Source organism: Ambystoma mexicanum, chromosome 3q, assembly GCF_040938575.1.
Source record: "Ambystoma mexicanum isolate Mex_15411 chromosome 3q, UKY_AmexF1_1, whole genome shotgun sequence".
NCBI lineage: Eukaryota > Metazoa > Chordata > Amphibia > Caudata > Ambystomatidae > Ambystoma > Ambystoma mexicanum.
The window spans coordinates 579,533,357-579,557,462 of record NC_090926.1 but is presented as its reverse complement, the minus strand read 5'-3'; the positions used below and the strand labels follow the sequence as shown (position 1 = coordinate 579,557,462).

General features: G+C 45.5%; 1 protein-coding gene across 2 annotated transcripts in view; it reads left to right on the top strand.

The window, feature by feature from the left end:
• Positions 1-24,106, top strand: part of MYH9 (myosin heavy chain 9) — a 500,061-nt gene that overhangs the window by 202,475 nt on the left and 273,480 nt on the right. For both annotated transcript variants that reach the window (XM_069654373.1, XM_069654374.1), the window contains exons 5-15: positions 1,364-1,457; positions 6,275-6,367; positions 6,612-6,675; positions 12,481-12,579; positions 12,920-13,063; positions 13,697-13,792; positions 13,935-14,053; positions 14,253-14,405; positions 14,497-14,670; positions 15,812-15,985; positions 17,224-17,338. In XM_069654373.1, coding sequence (XP_069510474.1) covers positions 1,364-1,457; positions 6,275-6,367; positions 6,612-6,675; positions 12,481-12,579; positions 12,920-13,063; positions 13,697-13,792; positions 13,935-14,053; positions 14,253-14,405; positions 14,497-14,670; positions 15,812-15,985; positions 17,224-17,338 — 1,325 coding nt within the window. The remainder of the gene's footprint in view (positions 1-1,363; positions 1,458-6,274; positions 6,368-6,611; positions 6,676-12,480; positions 12,580-12,919; positions 13,064-13,696; positions 13,793-13,934; positions 14,054-14,252; positions 14,406-14,496; positions 14,671-15,811; positions 15,986-17,223; positions 17,339-24,106) is intronic.

The following is a 24,106-nucleotide window of genomic DNA, read 5'->3' as shown; positions in this document are numbered from 1 at the left end:
TTGGCATTCTTAATTGCTATCACGTCAGCCAGGAGAATCTCGGAACTGCAAGCACTTGTCGTAGACCCGCCATACTTGAGATTCTTTAAGGATAAGGTAGTCCTAGCAACTAATCCTACGTTCGTCCCAAAAGTTCCGACAGTGTATCACAAACACTCGTCCATTGTTCTCCCTACTTTCTTCGCGACCCCATCATCGGCGGCAGAAAAAGCTCTTCATACCCTGGACGTTAAGAGGGCTCTGAAATTTTACCTACATCGTACACAGGAACTCAGGTCTACTCGTCGACTGTTCATCGCATATGGTCCGTCGACGAGGGGAAAAGCAATCTCTAAACAAGGATTGGCTCAATGGGTCTCATCGACGATTGCGATTTGCCACTCCAAGGCCGGAAGGCCGCTGCAAGGGCATCCTAGAGCCCATTCTACAAGATCAACGTCCTCAGCAGCATTATGGGCAGGAATTCCTCTGGCAGACATATGCCAGGCTGCGTCATGGTCAGTGCCCCACACGTTTACCCGCCACTACTGCCTTGCCAGGCAGCATGCGGACGAGGTGCAGATGGGAAGAGCTGTCCTGCGCCATCTGTTTCAGTAAGGTAAGCTCCACGCTGTGGAGAGTTGATCTTCTACCTTTTGATGACCGCATATTTTATGTGGGTATGGTTGAGTTAACTTATCCCTATGTATATATGCATTGTGTATTATGGTGAGGGTACATTACATTCTCACCGCCATTTCAGATGTTACTGCTATACAATCTATTCTAAGCATGTGAATCCATGAAAGATCCAATGCTGGAGAAGGGAATCGTTTCTTACCTGTAACTCCATTTCTCCAGCATTGGTATCTTTCATGGGTTCACATGCGCCCGCCAGCCTCCCCGGAATGCGATGTATTTGCTTGATAAGTTTAACCCTTCCTACTTTGGAGGGGCCGAAATCTGAAGGGGATCCGCGGGGGCGGGCCTCTTGTACTGGGACGGCCTACGGAGCATGCGTAGGCGGGTCCTAAAAGGACGCAGATAGGACACAAAAGTGTCGGAAGTTTTCCTATAGGAAAAGGCTATATATGTGTACCGAGGGTCCCAGTCTGACGACGGGGAATATTCTAAGCATGTGAATCCATGAAAGATACCAATGCTGGAGAAATGGAGTTACAGGTAAGAAACTATTCCCTTATCTGCACTCTCCAATCCTCTAAATTTGCGCTTTGCTCCACTGTTCTTTGAGGTTAAGAAGCTTGACTGAAGCTTTTTGGTCTTTGTAATTTTATTTAGGCAACTGCATCCACAACACCATGCAGGAGGTAGTCCTTGTCCTATAGCTATGGACATCCCTCTAATGTAATGCTTTACTTTGCAGGGGCGAGTCTGGTGCTGGTAAAACTGAGAACACAAAGAAAGTGATCCAGTACCTTGCATATGTTGCCTCCTCGCACAAGAGCAAGAAGGACCAGGTGAGTGGACAGAGGGAAGTTATTTGTACTTCAGGGGACTTTGGAGGGGGGGTGATGAGTGGCTGGCAGTGGTGTCTGCTTTTGTTTAGATAATTGCAGGAGAATGAGCCAAGATTGCTGGGTAAATGGGTACTTGTTCTTGGAGGTTTGACAATGCCCAATTGAAGCAGTGTTGCATCTTATTACACTGATGGTTTCATACAAGTAATTTGTTTTTATGTCAGAGCACCTTCAGTGTATTTAGGACCCATGTCACTACTCTTGAGTGATTGGTGCTCCCTTTGCATCTTTATTAAAGCAATAGAATTACTGTTGGCAGCCTATAAGGTAGCTGTAAGGAAAGGAACCTTTCTCATTCCAGCTTTTTGTGACCAGGTCATTGTCCATTTGTTCCAATCTGCAAAGCTTTGCATAAGCTATCTGCAAGCAAGATGTTGGCTGACTTTTTAGCCGCTGCAGTGGTAGCAGGTGCCTTTTATTAAGCGGGGGCATCACATGTGTGGTAGACTAGGGAGTGGGGGGGCGATCAAGATTGGATAAGCAGATGCTAAAAGCAGCTCCAGGGTATCCAGCGTTAACCAGTGACTAGGAGCAACCATTTGGGGACAAGGAGCTAGCGCGTTGCTTTCCACAAATCTACTGCATTGCTTTCCACAAATCTATCTTCCATATGATGCACACATATATATATCATTTTGTCCATTGTTTGACCATATGCTTTAAATGCTGTATAGCTCTGTTCTAATCTATATTTATAGATTGTCCCAAAAATGGTGTCTAAATCACGTGAATTAATCAGTCTGCCCGGGTAGCCAAAAGTAGCTACTACTGTTGGTGTCAATCTGGCAAGGCACTTCTAGACTAGACTAAAGTAGCTCCAAACTCTCCTCAATATCAAACCTTGGATGGACAGTTCAAGGCACACCTACGTTGGATTAAAAAAAAACGCTGGAACTCTACTTGAAGTGTCCATGTGATTCTTACCCGCTCCTAGACATTTTTACTGAAGTGGGAGTGGACTACACCCATACAATCCCTATGGGCCCCCTCTAGATAAGGTGCGTATCGTGCTTATTTACGCATCTAATTATGGGAAATACGGATGATTTTTGTTTCTACTGCGTACCATGTACGCTGTGTTTATTAATTAAAAAGAGCATACTTTCCACCACTAGATGGCACTGTAGCAAGCTCCTGCCTTGAGGAAGGCAGGCCCTTCCCTTGCCAGTCTCTGAGACATGTATCCTAATCCAGGGCTCAACCCACCCCCTCGGCCGTGGAAGACCTTTCCAGAAACGCACGTGTCCTACTTCTACGTTTTTTCATTTGTAGAGTAAGCTGAGAGAGGAGGCCACAAACGCGGTGACACCAGCCAGGTAAGCAACCCGCCCTTCTGCTGCAGGTGCTTTTCAATTGCATTTTTATTTTCTGTCTGACAGCCGGACCGCTATCTGATTGAATATCGCATGGTCCGGGCTGTCGGAGAGCAATAAAACCTCAATTGAAACCAGTTCAAAGTATTTCGTTTCTTCCAAAGCAAATCCATCTGCTCGGGTCGGATGATCAACCAACTGCCCGTTTCCCAGAGTCAGTCCCCCTGAGACACAGGCTGTGTCCCTGATGAACTCCACCACAGTGTTGTCGACGCAGCCTGTGTGTCTCGGGGGGGCTGTGACTCTGGGAAACACGTTTCCTTTGTCATCAGCAGCATAGCCCCCCCCGCCCTGTGACTCTCCCTCCCCCGTGACTGTCTCTGTGCTCCCTTTCCCCCGTTACCGTGTCATGCCTCCCCTCCCTCCACCCCCGTGACTGTCTCTGTGCCCCTTGCCCCCGTTACGTGTCATGCCTCCCCTCCCTCCCCCGTGACTCTGTGCCCCTTGCCCCCGTTACGTGTCATGCCTGCCCTCCTCCCCCCGTGACTGTCTCTGTGCCCCCTTGCCCCTGTTGCGTGTCATGCCTGCCCTCCCCCGCCCCGTGACTTGTCTCTGCCCCATGCCCCCGTTACCGTGTCATGCACCCCCCGACCCCCGTGACTGTCTGTGCCCTCTTGCCCTCCCCCCGTTACGTGTCATGCCTGCTCTCCCCCGCGACTGTCTCTGCCCCCATGCCCCCGTTACTGTCATGTCCCCCCGCCCCCCTTGACTGTGTCCCCATTCCCCCCTGTTACCGTGTCATGCGCACAACTTATTGTTTGGTGTGTTTTTATAGCGCTGAAAATATAGTGGCTAAATCAGGATATTTTTCTTTTGCATCATATCGTTTTCCATTCAGGATGTGGAAAATAAAGGTACAGTGATATTATTTTGCCCCAACATGCTGCTATAAGGATTTACATGTGGTCATGATGCTTTACTATGCAATTTGGGTATTTTGCAAGTAAACTCTATAGGACAGTATTTTTGTGGGTCTTGACACCCAAAACTTAAATATTTGTAAGTATGGAATGGAAGAAAGTGGCCATGCCCAAATTGAAAGTGGGTTAAAAATCCCTGCTTCGCTGTTTAGCGTAAGTGTGTGATCCTGGGCAAATATTGTAATCTCACCCTAGCTTCAACTGCAAAAAATGGAGTGCTTATGAATGATTACGTGTACACCCTTACTACAATAGGATAGTTTTAATAAGTGTAGGGCCACATTGGTGTACGCGGGTGCTCCTCTGCTTGTAGCTCCAATACTGCCGCATGAAAATGCATTATTTTAAAGGTTTTTATAAGTTAATAAAAAAAAATGCATTATTGCTGCACTGGCCCGCCTCCAATCTCGTAACACTGGATTTGACAGGCAGACAGTCCCACCAGCCAGTCAGTGCACCAGAAATTTTAGTATAGCAGACTGTGGTAGAACCAACATTACATTTTCTCCCCTGTTGCTCCCAGCAACTGAAGTGGTTTGGGCCGTCCAGAGTACTGCCCTCCACTCTGCAATTTCCCCGTCATGCTATGATATTGAGTCTTTCATTGCACACCATCTGCCATTTGGACACTTTCTAGGACCTTCAGGATCTGCAAGAAGTGGGTGTTTCAGACTTAAGAGTTAACCGATTGCAACATTGAAGCTGCACTAGAATAGTCTCATTACAAGTAAGAAGTTAAATGCCCTTACACAAATAAGTTTGCCACCCCTCCACCGTCTCTGAAGTTAGTGCTTCTCCCCACATTTGAAGGGTTAGCCCTGTCTAAATTGTACCCCAGGTGCACCCCTGGATGTGTGCACTTGTACTTACAAGTTATTTCATGGCAGAATATTTTCCGCAAGTGTAATAAAATGGTTAAAGGCAAGCCAGACAACTTTGAGCTACAACTCTTTTTGTCTACGGGTCTGATTTTACATATGCACTGGGTGTATATGTTGGATACATTTTACTCTCTTGCAGAGGAGAAAACTAATTTTTACTCTCTTGAAATTGCATTTACTCTGTAATTTCAAAAATCATGCGTAAAATACTCCCACCTCAAAATCTTATCTGGAGCACTGCCTATGGGGTTTGGGGGGTGACCTCTAAAACCGGTATGTACATTTGCACCCCTTACTCTGATTTTGCAGGTGACTGCCCCTAGGGCACCCAGAATCACTGTAGATACTGCTGGTTCAGGTTTTCTGATCACCAGTTCTGGGAGTGCTCAAACAGGCTCTCAGATGGACGAGCCTATCTTTTCTAAACTGCAACCACATCGGCTCCCATGATGAGCCGAGACCAGCAGGCAAAGCAGTTCTGTGAAGATAACCCAGGCAGGGGTCGGCAGGCCTGCCTTGCTGCTGCAAGAAGCCGGCTCCTGGAAGGCCTCTATTCAGATGAGTACCCGCAGGCAGTGAGGTTATTGTGCCATAAGTCAAGGATCTGCCTAGTCCCAAGCTCCAGTTGAGGTCTACCATTGCAGGACACAGGGACCTAGTCTGTGATTGGCTGGCCTCAGGGTGGTTTCAGGAACACGGATCGAGGTGATCTGCCCGCGAACAAGTCTGGCAGGGCCTTGGTGTAGTTTACTGGGCCAGTTGTTCCGACCAGTCCAAATGATGAAGGGCTCCCCCCCCCCCCCCCCCCCCCGGTGCAGTTGGGGAGGTCTTGTTGGTGACCTCCAGAATGGTGGCAGGGCTGCTGTTCTGAAAAATCCATGATTGGGGATTCCCCAGCCCAACAATGTCCAGTATCTTTTCTGGTAGTGGGAACACGATGGCGCTCACATCTGCAATCCTTACTCTATTGAGACTTGGAATAGGGGCTGTTCAGGAACCGCAATGAGTAGATTGAAAGTCACCAAGTCAAAGGTGCTGTAGACCACCGCAAAGGATCCACAGAAGCAAGCAAAGGTCCAAGTGCGATCCGGTGGTTGGAGTGCTGATTTACTGTGGATTCCCTGAATTTGGGAAGCACATTGGCTACCCTTGGGTCTTTTGATGGCTTTTAATTTGTCCCATCTCAGGTTGAGTTCTTGGGTGGTCTGTCCTCTAGGCTAATTTCTTGCTTCCACTTTGAGTTTTCCCACATACTTGAGCTCTCCAGCGGACTTGTGTTTAGTATTCACTTGTGTAGTAATATCCCTCACCCTGCGCACACCCCACCTAAATAAGTAATGATACTTCTTGGTTTATCAACTGGCCTTCAGGAATGTGCTATATCTGCTTCTACAGGTTTGTATTGTGCAAGTTGAGTTGTCTTTGTGGCTCGCAAAAATGAGTGTACCCAGGGCCACAATGCATATTTTGGTATCTTGTGACCTTGAAATAATACGACTCTTGATAAACTGTTAGTTTATCCTTTCTGCTGTTGATTCTGGCACTATTCCTTCGACCACTGATTTCTTAAAATTATTCATCAGGGAGAGCTGGAGAGGCAGCTGCTGCAGGCCAACCCCATCCTGGAAGCATTTGGTAACGCCAAGACTGTGAAGAATGACAACTCCTCTAGATTTGTAAGTTTCCAAAATCTGCCTCTCTACCGTTGCATCATTGCTATCTATAAATGTTTGCCTAAACTTGTCCACTGCAAGTTGTTGGTCTTATCCATACTAACGCTGTGTTAAGCATTGACCTGTGTCCATTGACCTGTCAGTGGCTTCCTGGGATGCAGGTTTACAATACCAGCTCTGTACATGTCTTTGGTATTGTGTGCGTACACAGTACTGGGTTCTAAATGTTCTGCACCTCCTTTTTTAGGGCAAATTCATCCGCATTAACTTTGATGTGAACGGATACATCGTCGGGGCGAATATTGAGACTTGTATCCTTTTTTTTTACAATATTCCTCTGTTCTAAGAGGGCTTGTCTAAGTTAGGGTGATTGTGGGCATGGATTCTCTTCGGCACAGCTGCACTAGACCTTCCTCTGGCATTGAGCTTTCCATGCTTTGTACTCCATGTGTGCAAATGTGTTCTGCTAAGTCAATACAGGTCTCCGGGTAAGTCTTGTAGTAAGTAGCCATATCTTCTATGTTCTTATTTGAATGTTTGAGTATGTCCAGATCTGGTCTTGTGGTGACTTAGCTGAATGTTCGTATTTTTGGCTAAACCTCTGAAAATATGAATGAAGAATAAAACCACGTGGCTTGGATGGGAAAAAAAAAACCAGAGGACAAGGTGTCGGACGGGCAGAATAAGATTGCAATTTTTGTCATGCCCCCTCTGGTGGAGCGGTTTAGGCTTCTTTTAGCTCTTAATGCTTAAATCTGCACCTGTGGTAAATAATGTATTTGTCTGTTCATTGTTGATGCCTTCGGTCTGATGTGCGCTTAACAAATGTGAATAAATAAATAAATTGTTCCTCCTGGTGAATGTTTGAATAATTGAACCTGAATTTCTTTGGAAGACTGAGCATGGGGACTTTCGGAGTACAGGTGTCCGGGGGATAATGGACTGATGGTGGCCAACATGTGATTTTGGTGATTTGCGTAGTGACGTGAGTTTCCATGATAACAATACTAGGATAAGTAATGGAGGAAGTACATGAAAAGAACAAGAGGATTTGAGGACATATGGGACCATGGGTGTTGGAAAGAATTTTCAGAAATGTACAAATTCCCTTCTACATTACACAGCTCTCTTGCTGGACTTTCAGACTTTTAAGACTTCTGGAGAGACTTGAGACCTTTCCCCCCCCCACTCTCTCGTATTTGTCTGTGATTTGAACTCTGTTTCTTTTGGAGTCTGACAAACTCCATAGACATTATCTTTTTACATTGTGACACACCGCGCCTTCAGTGCAGTAGCACAGGGAAGTCTTTGAGATCCTCTTGGTTAAATTGTTTCCAAGAGCAGTGAAGTGAAATGGACTTTACTTACATTTGTAACTTTCTAGACCCAGCACACACTATCTTACAACAGGGTGCTGGAGGGGTTACTTTGTTACCCTTTCTGCAATTAATGGCTGGTGGCAGTGGTTTACTTTTTCCTACCATTTTTTATTACTGTGGGCTGCAATTATAGCTGCAGTAAAAATGTCAAAATGGCCCCTGTCTTCTTTCGCCATTTCTTGTTGGAAAGGTCCTTCTTGAGATTTACTCTGCGTGCCAAACCAGGTGTCATCCCTTTGTTTGTTTTGTCTTTGGCGGGATTCACCAGTAAAGCCTGCCTCTGGCTCCAGCATGACTGGCAGGGCAGGAAGCGAGGGAGGTGCCCGGAACTCCCTGTGCTTAGCTTCCTTGGTTACAGGAATGCACCCAAAGGCGATTGGCCGGCTGGCTGTGCTTGGAGGACAAGCCACCCTGCTGTGAGTGAAAACTAGGCTGCGAATGAATGTGAGAAACCTGCATAAAAGGTGAGGTCTTTTGTACAGAAGGCAGAATTGACCACGGGACAGTTAGTTTGCCTGGTTAGTTTGCCTGGTGAAGCCCTGCTGCAGTGATGAAGCTCCGACAGCTCCTTGACTAGAGAAGCCCTGCAAAGGACGACTTCTCCTCTTGGGTTGGTGGGACCAGCCGACCCCCAAGACCAACTTATCTGGAAATCCTCTCGGAGCTGGCTGTACTTCCCTTGCTGCTGCAGGAACCGATTGCCAGGGAGAGGAACACCAGAATAGAGTATGTCGTTTTTAAGTCAGACTGGAGCTCCAGGAAGATCCTCCGGACTCCCTTGAAGCAGGACTAACCGAGCCTGAGCCACCTCAACAGTGCTGGACCCCAGAGCGAGGAAAGTCAAGGTATCAGAGAACCGCAGTGGTGCTATTTGCGAGACGCTAAAACTGCGAAGTGCCGCTGATCTGAAGTTTGCCCATTGCGGCCGCCGACCTTCGAACCATAGTGCGGGAGTCCTCGGACGTTCTCCCTCTTGTCCCCACGACTGAGGCCCAGGAACAGAAGCCAGCTGGAACCAGGGTACTTACCTCTTGTTTAGCCTTGCTAGCTCTCAGTTGAGACTTGCCTTGGCTGTCTTTTGCTGAGTTGCTTGCAGCTTTGCCTCTCTCAAGCCTTCCAGCCAGTGGCCTAACAGTGATTTAATTTCTTACATGGAACTAATATACCAGTGATAAATCAATGTTCAGTGTCCTAGTTATTTAAGTCACCTTGGGGTGTAGGAAGTATCCGTGTGCCACCCCAAATGGGTATCTACTGATTTATTGAAACTGTTTCTGAAGTATATTTTAAGTGTTATATAATTGCTCCCTTCTAAAGAAGGCTTATTCAATCTCACTGTTAAATTAATAAATAATTGTTTAATCAACCTAGTGTTTACTTGGATACTTGTCACTGTGAAACTGTTACAACCCTACAGCGCACATTGGCCCCTCTTGAGATAAGCCTGGCTGCTCAGTCACTCTACCAACTTGTGTAGTACATGCTTATACCAAAGGTTGGGTTAACTATTGCGAAGATGACAAACCTGGTGCAGTCTCCAACAGGGTACTGCATACAATCTTGCCTAACAGAAGGTATTTAAACCTTATGAGAAATCCAAGGGACCTCTGTGACACTGCACTGAAGGGTGTGTGTGTGTGTGTGTGTGTACACAAAAGGAGATAAAAAGTAAGTCTAAACTCCAGCAAAAGAGCGGGGGGGGGTCTCTAAGGTTGAAGGGAATTAACACAGAAATGAGAATTCTCCCCAACAGCTAGGAACAGAGACTGTGGTAATGCATGCAAGCATATGAAAAGCGCACAAATCGATCAGATACCGATGTAGGATCAAAAGGGTAGAAATGGAAGAGACTAGAGTAGTGGCTGCCACCTTAAAGCAAGCCACAAGAACTGGGGTGACTAAGTGGAATTCCACTGTCTCCTCCACCAGAAAACACAGCAACGGAGGAGACTGAAGTGAAGGTCTTAATCCAAGCCACATATACTGAAGCAGAGGTACTCTGGATGCACAGATGAACTGGTTTGGGAAGGGGTGATGGACAGGTAAAATGAACTTTCAGTCACTTTTGGACACCACTATGAGACAACTGATCCCAAGTTTTAATGGCCGGTGGGACTAGCGGGGTAGGTGCAAGGCTGTTTTTTGAATGACCAAAATATATCTGGTCCATGTACAATTTATGAAATATTCTTACAATAATACAGATTCCCTAACCTGCGCAATCCCATTAGTGTAGAGTATGGTTGCAAGTGCTTGGAGAAACTGTTTTTCTGGGTTGTCAAGAGCTTGCAACTTTCTGACCAGATGTGTTTTTAACAGATAAACCCAGTACACCATCACATTTTTAAATACTTGCCAAACTAACCTCTGAATAAAGTCTTGTCCATTCGTTGACCAGAGGTGCTCCTCCGCGGGATTCCCTATTAAGGCAAACTTTTTTACCTTCTCTGATGGGCCTTTGGGATGTCTGAGGAGCTCACTTGCGATTGTTCTGGGTGACACCCTTTGGCAAAAAGGCCACAAAGCACCAAATTGGGATGGCAGCATTTTTCTCAATTTTGGGTGAGGTTTTCCACTGCAGGAAAACAGATGAGAACAGACTTGTAGGCCCAAGTACAATTCCAATCTGCAATTCCACCTCCTTAAAACCGGTTATTTATACTTTTCACCCCATTAGTTTCAATGCACCAAGTGGTACATTGCTGTGAGTGCATCAGGGAGGATGTTGGATCTTCTCTTTCTAGTTTATGGCGAGGCACAGCTTTTTCGTTTATTGCTCGGGGTGTCAAAGGGTAATGGTGTATAGCTTTCATTCTTTGATCATCAGGCTTTCCAGAGTGCAGGTTCAGAGATCAAGGGGTTGGGGCGCCTGCTTTTATTCCTCTTGGGAACCAATGCATTGTGTGGTGTCAAGCTAAATTTCACCCGAAGTGACCAACCATCCCGCCAAGCACTCATTGCAATCTGAAAAGCTCTCAACCCAAGGAATGAATCTGCATTGTTTTAAACTGGCATCTGCATATGCCAATCTGAAGTGGTTTCAAGCTGACCTGTCTTGGGGTACACACCAGTGACTAAATATGGGCAGCTTCCCAAGACAGGCCAACTACAATCTCCATTTTGATGATTGAGGCAGTCACAGCCATGTAAAATGGAGTCCACCCAATGCAGGCACATTGTAGTAAAGCTGAAGGATCCTCTAAGTTGCAAGGAGACACTTGGAACAACTGCATCGAGGTAGCCCAGCAGAGAGAGCTGGTCAGTGCACTGGTTGGTCCAGGGGCACTTGGAGTTGCCCACCCATCGACAGGTAGGACGAGTAGGGTCTTTATCAGAAAGGACCGGGACTTAATATGGACTTCACTGTTGGTCAGCTGCAGGAGGAGTCCTTGGTTCATCAACTGACTGCGCTTTGTAGATGTCTTGGCTACAACAATGATCTGAAGAATGGATGCAGAAGGCCTCCTTTTATCCAAGAGTCAGACTGGAAGCTCACCCAGGGCCACCAATTGTAAAGGTCTGCACCATTTAAACTGGATAGACACTGGCCATAACTGCCCAGCAACGGGCATTTGGGCACCAGGATGTGGACTGGCAGCGGACTGACTCCTTTCTCTTTCCAACCAAACCTGATGGCACAGCCGTATTGGTGTGCTGGCCACCTTTTTTAGCAGCCACCATCCCATCCTGGCCCATTGAAATGTAACTAAAAAGCCACTACAAAGCTATTCTAAACACGCTTCACTTTAGGGCGATGTGCGCAATTCTAACAATGCAAGAAATGGGCAGTCTCTCAGTGCGGATAGTCGTATGGTTTCATGTAAGCAAAAACACTAGGGATGTAAACGGAAGGTTTTATATAACTACTAAAAGTCAGGTCAGGAGTCTACATAAAGCAAAAAGTGTTCCATAGAAGTCTGTGGGACGAAGGTGGCAAAAAAAGAACGTCTTTCATAACTGGCATGTATTATGCAAAACCCATTTATAGGGACTCAAGACTAAACTTTACTTCAGCCCTCACCTGTAAAGATGAATCCCTGAAAACTACCCGGTAATGCGTTTTTATCCAGGCCTTAGCATAAATGAAGAGTAGGTTTGTACACATACTATGTGGAGGTTCTTATTGTGTAGGTTGACATGTGAAACTGCATCTTTCTCCACCATTAAGCCCTTTGAAGTACAGCTACGAATGATCCATTTACCCCAGAGGTGGCAAGATGTTGCTCTGCAACCAAGGGGTAGACAGCATTTCCTAAATGTAATCTAAGAAAGTCCCATCTGACACTTTCCATCAAATATAATTGTGCACCTTCATATACTCCCCAACATACAACCTACACTTTCCTCTGCCTTTCCAAAACTATGATCTTTTGGCTTGAGGTGACAATGGCAATTATCAAGGGAATAGGAGCCAGCCAAAAATGTACATAAATATTTCCCCAAACATGTAATTTGTTGTTACCCAGTGCCGTGTCATGTTGGGCTCCTGATTTGCGCTTGGATGTTTCATGATCCACCTGCTGAAAGGGCACAAGGACACAGGATAAACGGTGTTCACTGAAAGCATATTGGCAGAGTCTGAAATTATTGCAACTACTGTTTTTTGCATGCTTAATTGCAGTGTAAAGCCTTAGTCCGATTAGTCATGCATTAAATTCTACTGTGCGCGCTTAAGTGGTCACTGACCACATGGCTATGGGTTGCACGTTGCACGAGTGTCCTTAACTCGTGATGTAGATCTGCTAGAAAAATCCCGTGCCATTCGACAAGCCAAGGATGAGCGCACATTCCACATCTTCTACTACATGCTTTCTGGTGCTGGAGAACACCTGAAGAGTAAGTGTTGTGCTTCTGCCAGGGGTGTTTGGGGTACGAGGGGTGGAGGGGGAATGTGTGTGTGTGTGTGTGTGTGTGTGTGTGTGTGTGTGTGTGTGTGTGTGTGTGTGTGTGTGTGTATAGTATATATTCATTCGTCTGTGCCCCAAATGGTATGCTTACAATGACTTGCAGCAAAAGGTATTTGCAAAAATCTGTCCAATATATCATTTTTCATTCATGTAACAATGCGGAAAATGGGTTGTCTACCAAAATCGCTGCTTAGCAAGTTGCTGGATAAACTGATGATGAACTTGCCCTTCACCTTGCCAAACCTGTTTCTACTCCACTACATGTGCAGCTGACCTACTTTTAGAAGATTACAACAAGTACCGTTTCCTGTCCAACGGGCACGTGACTATCCCAGGCCAGCAGGACAAGGACCTTTTCCAGGAGACCATGGAGGCAATGAGAATCATGAGTATTCCAGAGGATGAGCAGCTTGGTGAGACAAAGCTTCAGCTGGACCTTCTAGCTATAGGCAGCTATTTGTAATCCATTGATGTGTGAAGGTTGTAGGCCTGACACTAACTAAATGCTCTGTAAGCAGCACTTTGCATTCCATGTGCATATGGTGGATTACTTGCAAGACATGTTTTAAATATCCCTTTTTCGTCAATCCAGATGGAGAGTGAACCCTTTTCCTCGCTTGCGCTTACAAATCTACCGTTAAGCAAACCTGTTCTAATATACTGTATATGAACTGGTCTTGAAAGTGATTAATCTCTTCTTGGAATACACATTGAGAAATGTTTGAACTCTGCTAGAAGTTGTTTTTCTGCCAATCTTTGAAAGTCTCGTACACCTGACCTGCCACCACTAATTGCCTACTTCATTAGCTGTGTGTATGCTGTGCAGTATCTAAACTGCTGGAGAGCTTCGGTTCACACTTTGTGTAGAAGGTTCAGTTTAGCTAATGCTACCCTTGTGCAATGAACCATACAATAAATCTTTTTCAGGCAAATGCTTTTCTCTACTTCAGCGGTCTGATGCTTATTGGATTTCACCTTATTGATAGTAACTTTCTGATTTCTGGTGGCACCATAGTGACTCAATATTGCTCTTCTTCCTCCACCAGGTTTACTGAAAGTGGTTTCAGGAGTCTTGCAGCTGGGAAACATTGTCTTTAAGAAAGAGCGCAACACTGACCAAGCCTCTATGCCGGACAACACAGGTAAAGTCTACTACCTCTGTTTGAATAGCCAAGTGCCTACAGAGATCTGTACTCTGTCCTTCATTGAAGGGCCCGCCCATTCTAAAGCGGAAACAGCTGGCTTGCTGCACAGGTTCACTTTTCTTATGTTTCTTGCCCACAGCTGCTCAGAAGGTGTGCCATCTACTGGGGGTCAATGTGAATGATTTCACCCGGGGTATCCTCATGCCTCGCATCAAGGTTGGACGGGACTATGTACAGAAAGCTCAGACCAAGGAGCAGGTAAGTACCGCAGAGAGAACATGAATCCTGGAGGAAGTACACATTGTGGAAGGGGGCTGTTTACATTTTGCTGATTTTAAGATACGGTGCCTTCGTAGCATTTTTAAATTGTCATGTATGGAACAGCAAACTGGTAGTGCTGTCTGAGGACAACTTTGATGGATCAGACTATTTTCCTTTTCACCTCCTTTCCGCTTAGGCTGATTTTGCCATTGAAGCTCTTGCCAAAGCTACCTATGAGCGTCTTTTCCGCTGGTTGGTGATGCGCATCAACAAGGCCCTGGACAAAACCAAGAGGCAAGGGGCCTCCTTCATTGGGATCCTGGACATTGCTGGGTTTGAGATATTCGAGGTAAGTTGTAGATGTGTTCCGCTACCTGAAATATGGCTTAGAAAAAGCAGTGGGTAACTCAAGCTAACCTGAACTTAACTCCATCTTGCAGTTAAATTCATTTGAACAGCTGTGTATAAACTACACGAACGAGAAGTTGCAACAGCTGTTCAATCACACCATGTTCATCCTGGAACAGGAGGAGTACCAGCGTGAAGGCATTGAGTGGAACTTCATAGACTTTGGTCTTGACCTGCAGCCCTGCATTGACTTAATCGAGAAGCCTGTAAGTTTCCCACTTCCAATCTCTGGGCTTCAATGAATTGCTACTCTTCGAGCTGCCGGGATTGAAACTTGTTAAGACCTCTTAGTGCAGTATAGCCTATGTGTGCTTTTTCAGGTCTCCTTGCTTAACATCGCAAAGGCAAGTGCCTCCTTTTGAGCTGCTCTTGTGTGTCAGGTTCTGATCTCTGGGGGATCCCCAAGTACTGGCTGCAAAAAAACATTTAGGATGTTTGCACATTAACTATTTTTGAATACATTCCACTGTCAAGACTTAATCTTCCTAATTTCTCGAATTTAATTACTCTTTAGGGCCTGTGCATCAAGCATTGATGGACTCTAGTCACCAATTGGGAGCCATATCCTGTGTGATTAGTCTTTGTTGTATGGATTGTTAAGCAAAATGTATGCTCCGTGGCTCAGGTTCAGTTTGACCCTACAATGGACAGAGGGTTGTTTAATGATACCATTTGACAAACACATTTCTTACAGTGTGGCTGCAGCTCTACATTAGACCCCTTGGTAGTGTTTTGACTGAACTACATTTATATTCCCTTAGTAATGGGGCGCTAAAGGGACATATTTGATTTTGGGCTTTCTGGGAATCCACACTAGTGTAGATCTCAACATCCACTGTGATTGACCGGCCTGCTGTGCTTAGCTCGGTGCATTCTGTTCATGCACAATTGTCTTGACCAGTATGTATTCCTCTACAGGCTCGTATCCCATCTTTGTCCAGAATGGGGGCTCCCATCCATTTCTCTTCATGCCTGTATTTTGACCTCTGTCAATTTACCTCCTTGGACCAGGCCTCGTGTACTCTGCTCGCCGTTGTTGCCTAGCCATTTTTCTTGACCATTGTTTGTTACTACAGAATGCCATATTGGACTTGGCACCTCTGCGGTCTATCGATGCCTAATTTGTTAGTGGTTTGTATAGTTCATACGTCACCCAAGGGTAGTTTGAAACCACTTACTGGTTAAGATGGTACACCATTCTTTTGATTTTTAGTCTGTTTCTCAGGACCCCATTAAAGTGTAACATCCTTGAGTGCCTGCGAGATTTCTGCATCACATTTGTTTCTTGCGATACAAATTTGTGAGAGGAGAGTCTGCCCTCTAACTGACTATGCCTTCCTACCTTAGGCTGGGCCTCCTGGCATTTTGGCCTTGTTGGACGAGGAATGCTGGTTTCCGAAGGCTACTGACAAAAGCTTTGTAGAGAAGGTTGTGCAGGAGCAAGGCACTCATCCCAAGTTTCAGAAACCCAAGCAACTGAAGGAGAAGGCGGACTTCTGTGTCTTCCATTACGCCGGCAAGGTGAGGCTTGTTTTATTTCAGTTAACTCATACATGGTATGGTCGATGTATGATTTTTGGCTAATTTGCAATATGTGGATAGTTTTCTGCCACAGCCTTTCTGCTTTTATGATTATTGGCTTTGTGGCTATGTGCCCTGGGGTTTTCAAAGTCTCTACCTATGTCTTAGTATAGTTTTGTAATATTTCGTTTTGTACTTGCCTGTTTGTTCTGTACTTTTCTGTTAACTGTGCTACATAACAGTGCCCACACTAATCTCATGAAAATACACTGAAACCTATGCTTCAATTATGAGCCACATACTGATCCCTCAGTTCAAATAAGTATTTGGAGCGTGATACAGTTTTGGAGAATACATAGTATATTATAAAAAGAGTAAATGTCTAAACTCTCCTCTGCCTTTATGTGGGGCCACTATCACAGGTAGGCTCCCAACATTAAATAACATAGGGGTTAGTGGAATGACAAGGGCACACAACCTAGCAGGAGAAAATAGCCCCAAGGCCTGCCTGCAGTAGTACAGTTGTCCTAATGACCCAACTCGCCCTGTAGGTCCTAGACCAGGGGTTAGAGCGTCATGTGCAAGGGCGAGGCAGAAAACGGAACCAGATATTTTAATCAAATGTTAAAATAGTCTAAACAAAAATCCCTAATGCACACACCACATTTATACTGACCATCTAGAGCATAGTAATGAATATGGCGGTAGAGGGTAGGAAATATTTCATTAACTGCAGCCAAAGGCCTCCAAGAATAAGCAAGCCATATCTAAAAAAGTTTCCTTTGCAATGCACGTCAGGGAATATATTCAGTGACCAAATGTATCAATGGTGTTCTAATTCATTTACAATGAGGAGTGCTTAGTAATTTAAAAATGCATATGAAATCAGTGGTAGTTCCTGCAATTCCAAACCTTGGTCTAGAGATCACTGAACCCCTTATCGGCACAGGACTGCCACAAAGCAAGAGGTTGCCAGAGGGTAAGGTTAAGTCTAAACCTTCATGCCATCACCTTTTTGTTTTACGCTTTTGCCACAGGAACAATTGGGCCACACCCAATCTTCCAATACAAATTGCGAGGAAATGAGCGGAATGGTCAGTAAAAGCATTATGCAATAACCGGTCTTGTTGCCCTCTGCAAGCTTCTCTGGTTGTTTCTGTGGCATTTTGGTTGGGACAATCTTTCTCCTTGGTGGTCTCTGGTTCTTTTGGTTTGTAACCCTGTATATTTTAATTCAGGTGGATTATAAGGCTGATGAATGGCTGCTGAAGAACATGGACCCACTTAATGATAACATTGCCACCTTGCTCCACCAGTCTGCTGATAAATTTGTGTCCGATCTCTGGAAAGATGGTAAGTACAACCTCCCCTCTCAAACCTAGATTTTGTTCTGCCTGCTGTTTGTGTGCAGGTGTCTGAATTATACACTAGCTTCTTTGAAGTGCGGTTAGGGTGTTATGCCAGTGAGCAAGCATGGTTTGTGCTGTCAACCTATCTGCATCCATGTTCAGCTTAGTGGCCCTTCCGACCATGTGGGCTCCTCTGAGCCCATCATGGTAGCCTCCATGTTGGTCCTAACTGGTTTAGGCCAGTATAGACCCTGACTTATCCATCTAACTTGCTGTGTTCCTGTGGCGTTGGCTAAGGTTTAGTGAGTCCTACAACCAGACTATTTGGTCTGGATATCTGATACCCTTAATGCCCAGCCCCATTTAGTGATTGGCTGGCTGGCTCTTGGCCAGCTCCTTTGTGGAAGGGTATTTAGGCTTTTTGCACTGCTGAAGGAGATTTCTGCGTCAATTTCTGAAGTTTTTCCCGATTTGGGTTTTTTGCCTCTTGAGGTCCAGTCTAGGCCTCATAAAGTCTTCTGCAGCAGTCTCCCTATATTTGCTGGATCAAGCCTAACGCACCCAAACGGTTTCTGTGCTGGTTTAGAGCCAGAATCTTCAGATTTGCTGTGGGTTGCTGCAGAGGTCCAGGAAGAAGTTGAAGTCTCAACTCGCTACCAGATTTTCTGTTTGGAATGTCAGAGGGTGCCACCAGCAGTTGTAGCTGTCCTGAGTCTGATTGAACGAACTGCTCCGAGGAGCATGGTAGCAGTGTCCCTATTCTACCTTTAGTCTACCTCTGTGGATTTTTCCCTCCTGGTTTGGTGGAGCTCTTGGGACAAGCCTGATTTTCTTTCCTAGGTTGCCGGGGCCTTAATTGGCCCAGGGTTCAAGTACTAGTGAAATGAATCCTGCAAAAACTGCACCTGTGGGAAAGAGCAGTCTACCCACTGGGTGGTTTTGAGCATCTGGTGGTTTTTTCCCTACTGACGGGATTTCTTAACCTTTTTGTGTCATGGGGTGGGTGATTGTTGGAGATACTGAACCCTAGGTGTCCCTCTGGTTCGGGGGACATACATCTTGGAGGTAAGTCTTTTCCACATTCCCCATCAATGTTGGATTGTCCTGTTCTGCTTCTGCCTATCGGGCCTTCTGACCTGTGGAACACTTCTTTAGGGCCTCCTGTGACTGCCATTGCAGAATACACACCTCTGGGGTCAAAGACATAACACTGCTAATGCAGATGGCCCTTTAACACGCTCTGATTAATTCCAGTGGAACTGTGAACTTATCTGAAACTCGCCTAAAATGTATTCTGGGGTGCTTGGTGTTGGGTAGAATTTCCTTTTTGGGTGCAATTCTTCCCACTTGTAAGTCCCCCAGCACTGTTTGGACTATTGTTTTTTTTATATATAGCAGTTCTTCTGAGAGAACGTTTTTCCACGCTCACTCGGTCTTTTACTCTTCTTTTGGGAATCTTTTTCAGCCCTTTTGGTTCTCTTTGTGGAGTCATGCTTTCCTCCAATTTTTAAGAAATCTGCAATTTATTATTGCAGCACACTGCACTTTCTGTGCAGTGTCGTGGAGCTCCTAGAGCTGTCAATTTTTTATGTACCTTATAATAACAAACAATACCAAGGACAGGGGGTTACTTTGTATCCTACCAGACTTTTATTTTGTGGAATCGGCAAATCGCACCTTATGTGGAGTGCTGAAGGGGGCACAATGTATCCTTTTCCACTTTAGTAACTTTCTAGTTACAGTGGGAAGTCAGTGGCTGGTGGCAGTGGATGTTTTCTACCAACTTTTGCGAATTTTACTCACAGGCTATTGCAGCTGCTGTAAGACACATGGGTCATTATTGACCTAAAATGGTGCCCGTCTTCTTTTTTCGCTTTCCCTTTCTTGAGCCTTCCTCTGCTAACCTGGTTGGGGGGTGTCCTGCTCACTCCTTTGTCTTGGGGCTCCCATTGAGAAGTCTGCCTGGAGGTGCCAGTGTCTGGGAGGACACTGAAACGCCTCACGTCTTTGTTCTCCAGAATGTCTGCTTAGATTTAGATCTGACTGGGTGCCTGGCTGTTCGTTGGGAACCGTCACCACCCAATGTTTGAATGTTAAATGCATGCTGATTGGCTGGGTTCCTGCATGAAAGGCAAGGGTCTTGATGCTGAAACCAGTTTCTTTCACTGGAAGATCCAGTCTGAATAAGAAAACTGATGTCTCAGCTACCTCCAGCGACTGCCAAAGCCGACTGAGTGACTGCTGCTGCTCCATTGCAACAGGGAAGATCCAGACCGGACAACTTACTTCCTTGGATTGATGGGCCTAATCAGTCTAGAGGCCAGCTACACTTTGACCCATCCCACGAATTGCTGCGACCTTCCAGGCCTGCAATACCGGGTTACCCTGGGACCTCTGGCAATGCTGCAGTGCATCGTCTCGTCCACGCTGTTTCCGGCTGCAAACTTGAGGGCATCTGTCTGGACCTACAGAGAATCCATCCTGATCGTAGGAATCCTCTCGGAAAAGTAGAGGATCAAGGGAAGGAAGAAAGTCTGCGGGGTGACTGCCTTTGCTGCTACAAAACCTGTGTCGAGCCTCCATAACCAAGTGCTGCGAAGATAGTCTGCTGGCATCCCTGGGACTAAGTCTGACAGTCTGCTCCTGCCAACAGTTCCTCCAGCCAGCAATGTCAGATACCCAATTTGGAGCTGCTGCCTTCCTGTGGGGACCGTCTGGTGACATTGTTGTGTGTAGAAGGTACTCTGACTCCTGGGTACTTACCTGGGCAGTTGTGTTGCTGATTGCTCTTCACAAGTCATGGTGGTGTGGAGGACCCAACCGTGTTTTCCCATGATATGGACATCAGTCTTGGAGGCTGAAATCCTTCAGATGGCCTATCTAGCCACCCCTGAACCCTGTGAATCCAATTGCACTACTGTTACGAAAATGCTGCTTCTGACAGCATCTGCCTTACTTTGTTCTGCCGCCTGTTGGGCACTGGTCCCCCAGTGCCTCCATCTGACTTGAGTCTCATTCCCCAAATAGGGTTGGACTTTGTGAGGGGGTCAGAATGGTGAGACGGACACAAGGTAATATGAGGTATTATAAACACCTATCTTTGCCCAACCTAACCAGGATGGCCCTGCCTGGCAAACTAAAACTAAAGAAAAATGACTTAGTGACCAAAAAGTATCTGACCCTCTCACTAATACACACAACATTATACAAGGAATGTTTGGCAAATAACCTAATACAAATTCAAAGGTTTTAGAAAGTATTCCTCGTGACCAGGGTTGGATTCCCTTCCCTTGGATCAATTCAGGAATACCTTGAGTAAATTTTGGATTCAATAAAGTTCTGTGCAATGACAAAGTTCTGTTCAACGTAGCACAAGTATTTTCCATTCACTAGTTCTGTGTAATAAGAATTCTGTTCAATGTAGTACAAAAGTCTTTTGCACTCACTGCATCCTTCCACTTAGCAAAGAAAATCTCATTCACAATTATTTGGTTGAGAATCACTTATTTTTCCACAGCCTTTTGCTTGACAAAGGTTTGTTTTTCTCCCTCAAAACACAAGTTCATAAATAAAAGCACTTCTTTTTTCAAAAGGCCAAGTAATCATTAGCGCATCATACTGCTTCAAAGGAAACACTTTTGTCAGGATAGCACAGCAATTACTTTCAGTAATTCAACAGTTCACCAAAAGAAATCAACTCGTCTTGTTACGTCAGTCACAGTGCTTTACATACTCTTTCCTGGTACACTCGACTGCCAAGACTAACCGCTATTATTGGTCCCTTTCCTGAAATACTCTGACAGGATAAACTCTTACTACAACAATTATGTTCAGTGGTAATGCTTGTTCCGAGATTCTCCACACCAGTATCCTGTGTGAGAAGGCTTGAACAATAACTGCTTCTCTTTATAGTCTCTTACCATATCTCACCAAATTGGTATTCTATGAATGAGAAGTTGCGTCCTTGTTTTTGGATTATTATTCTATAGCCTTTTGGCAATGCAGGTTATAGCCTTCTCCCCATAGAGGTCTCATATAAACAGAGTTTGGTTCCTGCTGCCTTTATATTACTGTTATTAGGCCTGTTGGCTGCTGGCATTGCGGGTTTCCAAATATCCCCCATCAGTATCCCATATTGAGTGTATTGCGCCCTGGCTGCCTTCATATTTAAATGGTTCAGTATACAAAATCATTAGTTCCATTTAAAGGTCTGACTCGGAGCACCCTGGGGTCTCCTGGCAGTTTTGGACAACTTGCCGGTCTTTGTTTTACGTCTCCGGTTTACTTGCGGGTACTGCAGAGGTTCCTCTCAGGATATGCCTGCACTGCTGCCAACTCTGGTGTTGGGCAAGATTTCGAGCAGTACCCTTTGGGTGCACTACAACCTTGACCTCCTGGCAATAGGAACTTAACCTTGGTATACGTCTGACACAGGTTGGTAGTGTGGCTGAGCAGTCAGGCTTATCTCAAGAGGGGTGAATGTGAGCAATAGGGGAGTTGCACAGTATCCAAATAAACACACACAATTTTTCTTGGTTAAACAATTTTTAATTCAACAGCCAGTTTGAATATGCCTTCTTCAGAATGGGCAATATAATATTAACCCACAAATGCACTCCAAAATACACAATCTCAGTTTCTCTAAATCAGCAAATGCCCATTTGGGATGGCACAAACACTTCCTACACCCTCAGGAGACTTAAATAGCTAGGACACTGTGGACATTAATATATCACTGGTACTTTTAGAGCAATACTGAGGTGTCAAAGTAAAGAGATTACAGAATAAAACAATAGATCACACAAATATTCGGAAGCAAGCAAGTACTTTTGGACCTCCAAAGTAATGTTAATTAACCCTTTCCTGGAGGGAAGGTGTTGGGCAAGATTGTATGCAGTACCCTTTGGGTGCACTACAACAACCCTGACCGCCTGGCAAAAGGAACCCGACCTTTGGTATACATCTGTACGACACAGGTTGGTAGTGTGGCTGAGCAGCCAGGCATATTTCAAGGTGAGCTGTGGGGGGAGTTACGCACAGATTCACAGGGACAAGTATTCAAATAAACTCTTGCACACAAGGTTTCTTGAATTAATTATTACTGTATCAGCCCATATAGACTTTTGCCCATTGACTTTGGCTAAGCCTGTTACACTGAGACTCTTATTGGACGATCCAAAGGTATTTGCCTGCTTAAGAAGTGTGTGTTCTCTTGTATGTTCTAATAACCTTTTTGCTTTGCCATCCTAAGAATATTCTAAATGCAACAGTGCCATATTAATGTTCCCAGCACCCTGGCTATTGAAGTCACCTGAGGGTGTAGGTTGTCTGTGGGACATCCCAAAAGGGTACTTGCTGATTTAGAAATATTAAGTGTATTTTGTGACATATATTTGAGTGTTACTATTATATTGCCCCTTCTGAAGAAGGCTTGCTCTAACTGACAAACTAATAATTGTTTAGTCAAGAAACCTTGTGTGTAAGAGTTCATTTGAATACTTGTCCCTGTGAATCAGTGTAACTCCCCTACAGCTCACATTGACCCCTCTTGAGATGAGCCTGGCTGCTCAATCACACTAATAACCTGTGTAGTACAGACTTATACCAAAGGTTGGGTTCCTATTGCCAGGAGGTCAGGGTTGTTGTAGTGCACCCGGAGGGTACTGCATTCAGTCTGTTTCTTTAGTGTCCCTGGGTCTGTGGTAACAGCAGAATTTAGATGTGTATAATTCTATACCAGAAAACGCAAGACTATTACAAGGACAGTGTACTTGTGAATGGTCAGGAAACCCCTGCCATTAGAGACACTGGGGCTAGCATCACAGTGGTGGATGAAACCCTTTTTTAAAACCTGAGGATGTTGCTAAGGCATCCAAAGGCCCACTAAGCTTGCTGGAGGCCCTATCCAGATGGTTCCAATACTACCAGCTCTCATCCAGTGCAACAATATGAATGTAAGAATACCTGTCAGTGTACAAAGTGAGGTGCCTAGGGAAAGTCCTGCTGAGTATTGATTACAACACTCTTGGAGTTGTATCGGGCACCCCCAGGCCTCCCAGTAAAAGGAAGCAGGAGCAGACTAGGAAGGTCACAAGAGCTCACTTTAGATTACTCTCAGTGGGCTGTTACAGAGGAGCCTATAACACACAGTCCACAGGAAGAACTAACTACTACTTGCAGAAAGAGACAAAGGGGAAACCCAAGGTCTCAGGAAGCAAGGAAAGTGTCACTCTTGTGCCCAAACCCAGTACATCCCAGAGAGGACAGTTCAAGGTCACACCTGTGACCCCCTCCACCAGCTGAGGCTGAGTGGGAGGACCAACCAGAGGATGGTGAAACAGCTAATTATGACGCAGAGCTGTAGGAAGACCTCCCCTCCCACCCCCCTTGTTGGAGATCTGGATCCTAAAGACCATCTTGAGCTGCGGACTTTGCTTGCAGAAGGTGGCCCTTGTATGGCAGACTTCAGCAGAGGTCAGAGTGTCCTACTCTTGAAGTTCTTTGCCAACAGGCAGCTTCCCAGCTGGAAGGGCCAGGGAAGCACAGGTTGTACTGGGAGGATGGCGTCCTCTACAGTGAACCTATTGAGTCTACCCCAGGGGACTACAGAAGACTTGTAGTGCCTCCAGGAGGTAAGACCCCAGTTTCTACAGTTAGCCCATGAGATTCCTTTAGCTGGTCACTTGAGCTTTAAGAAGACCAAGGAAAGGATTTCTCTATTTCTACTTGCCTAAAATGGGGTATGACGTAGATACATTCTGTAGGAGCTGTC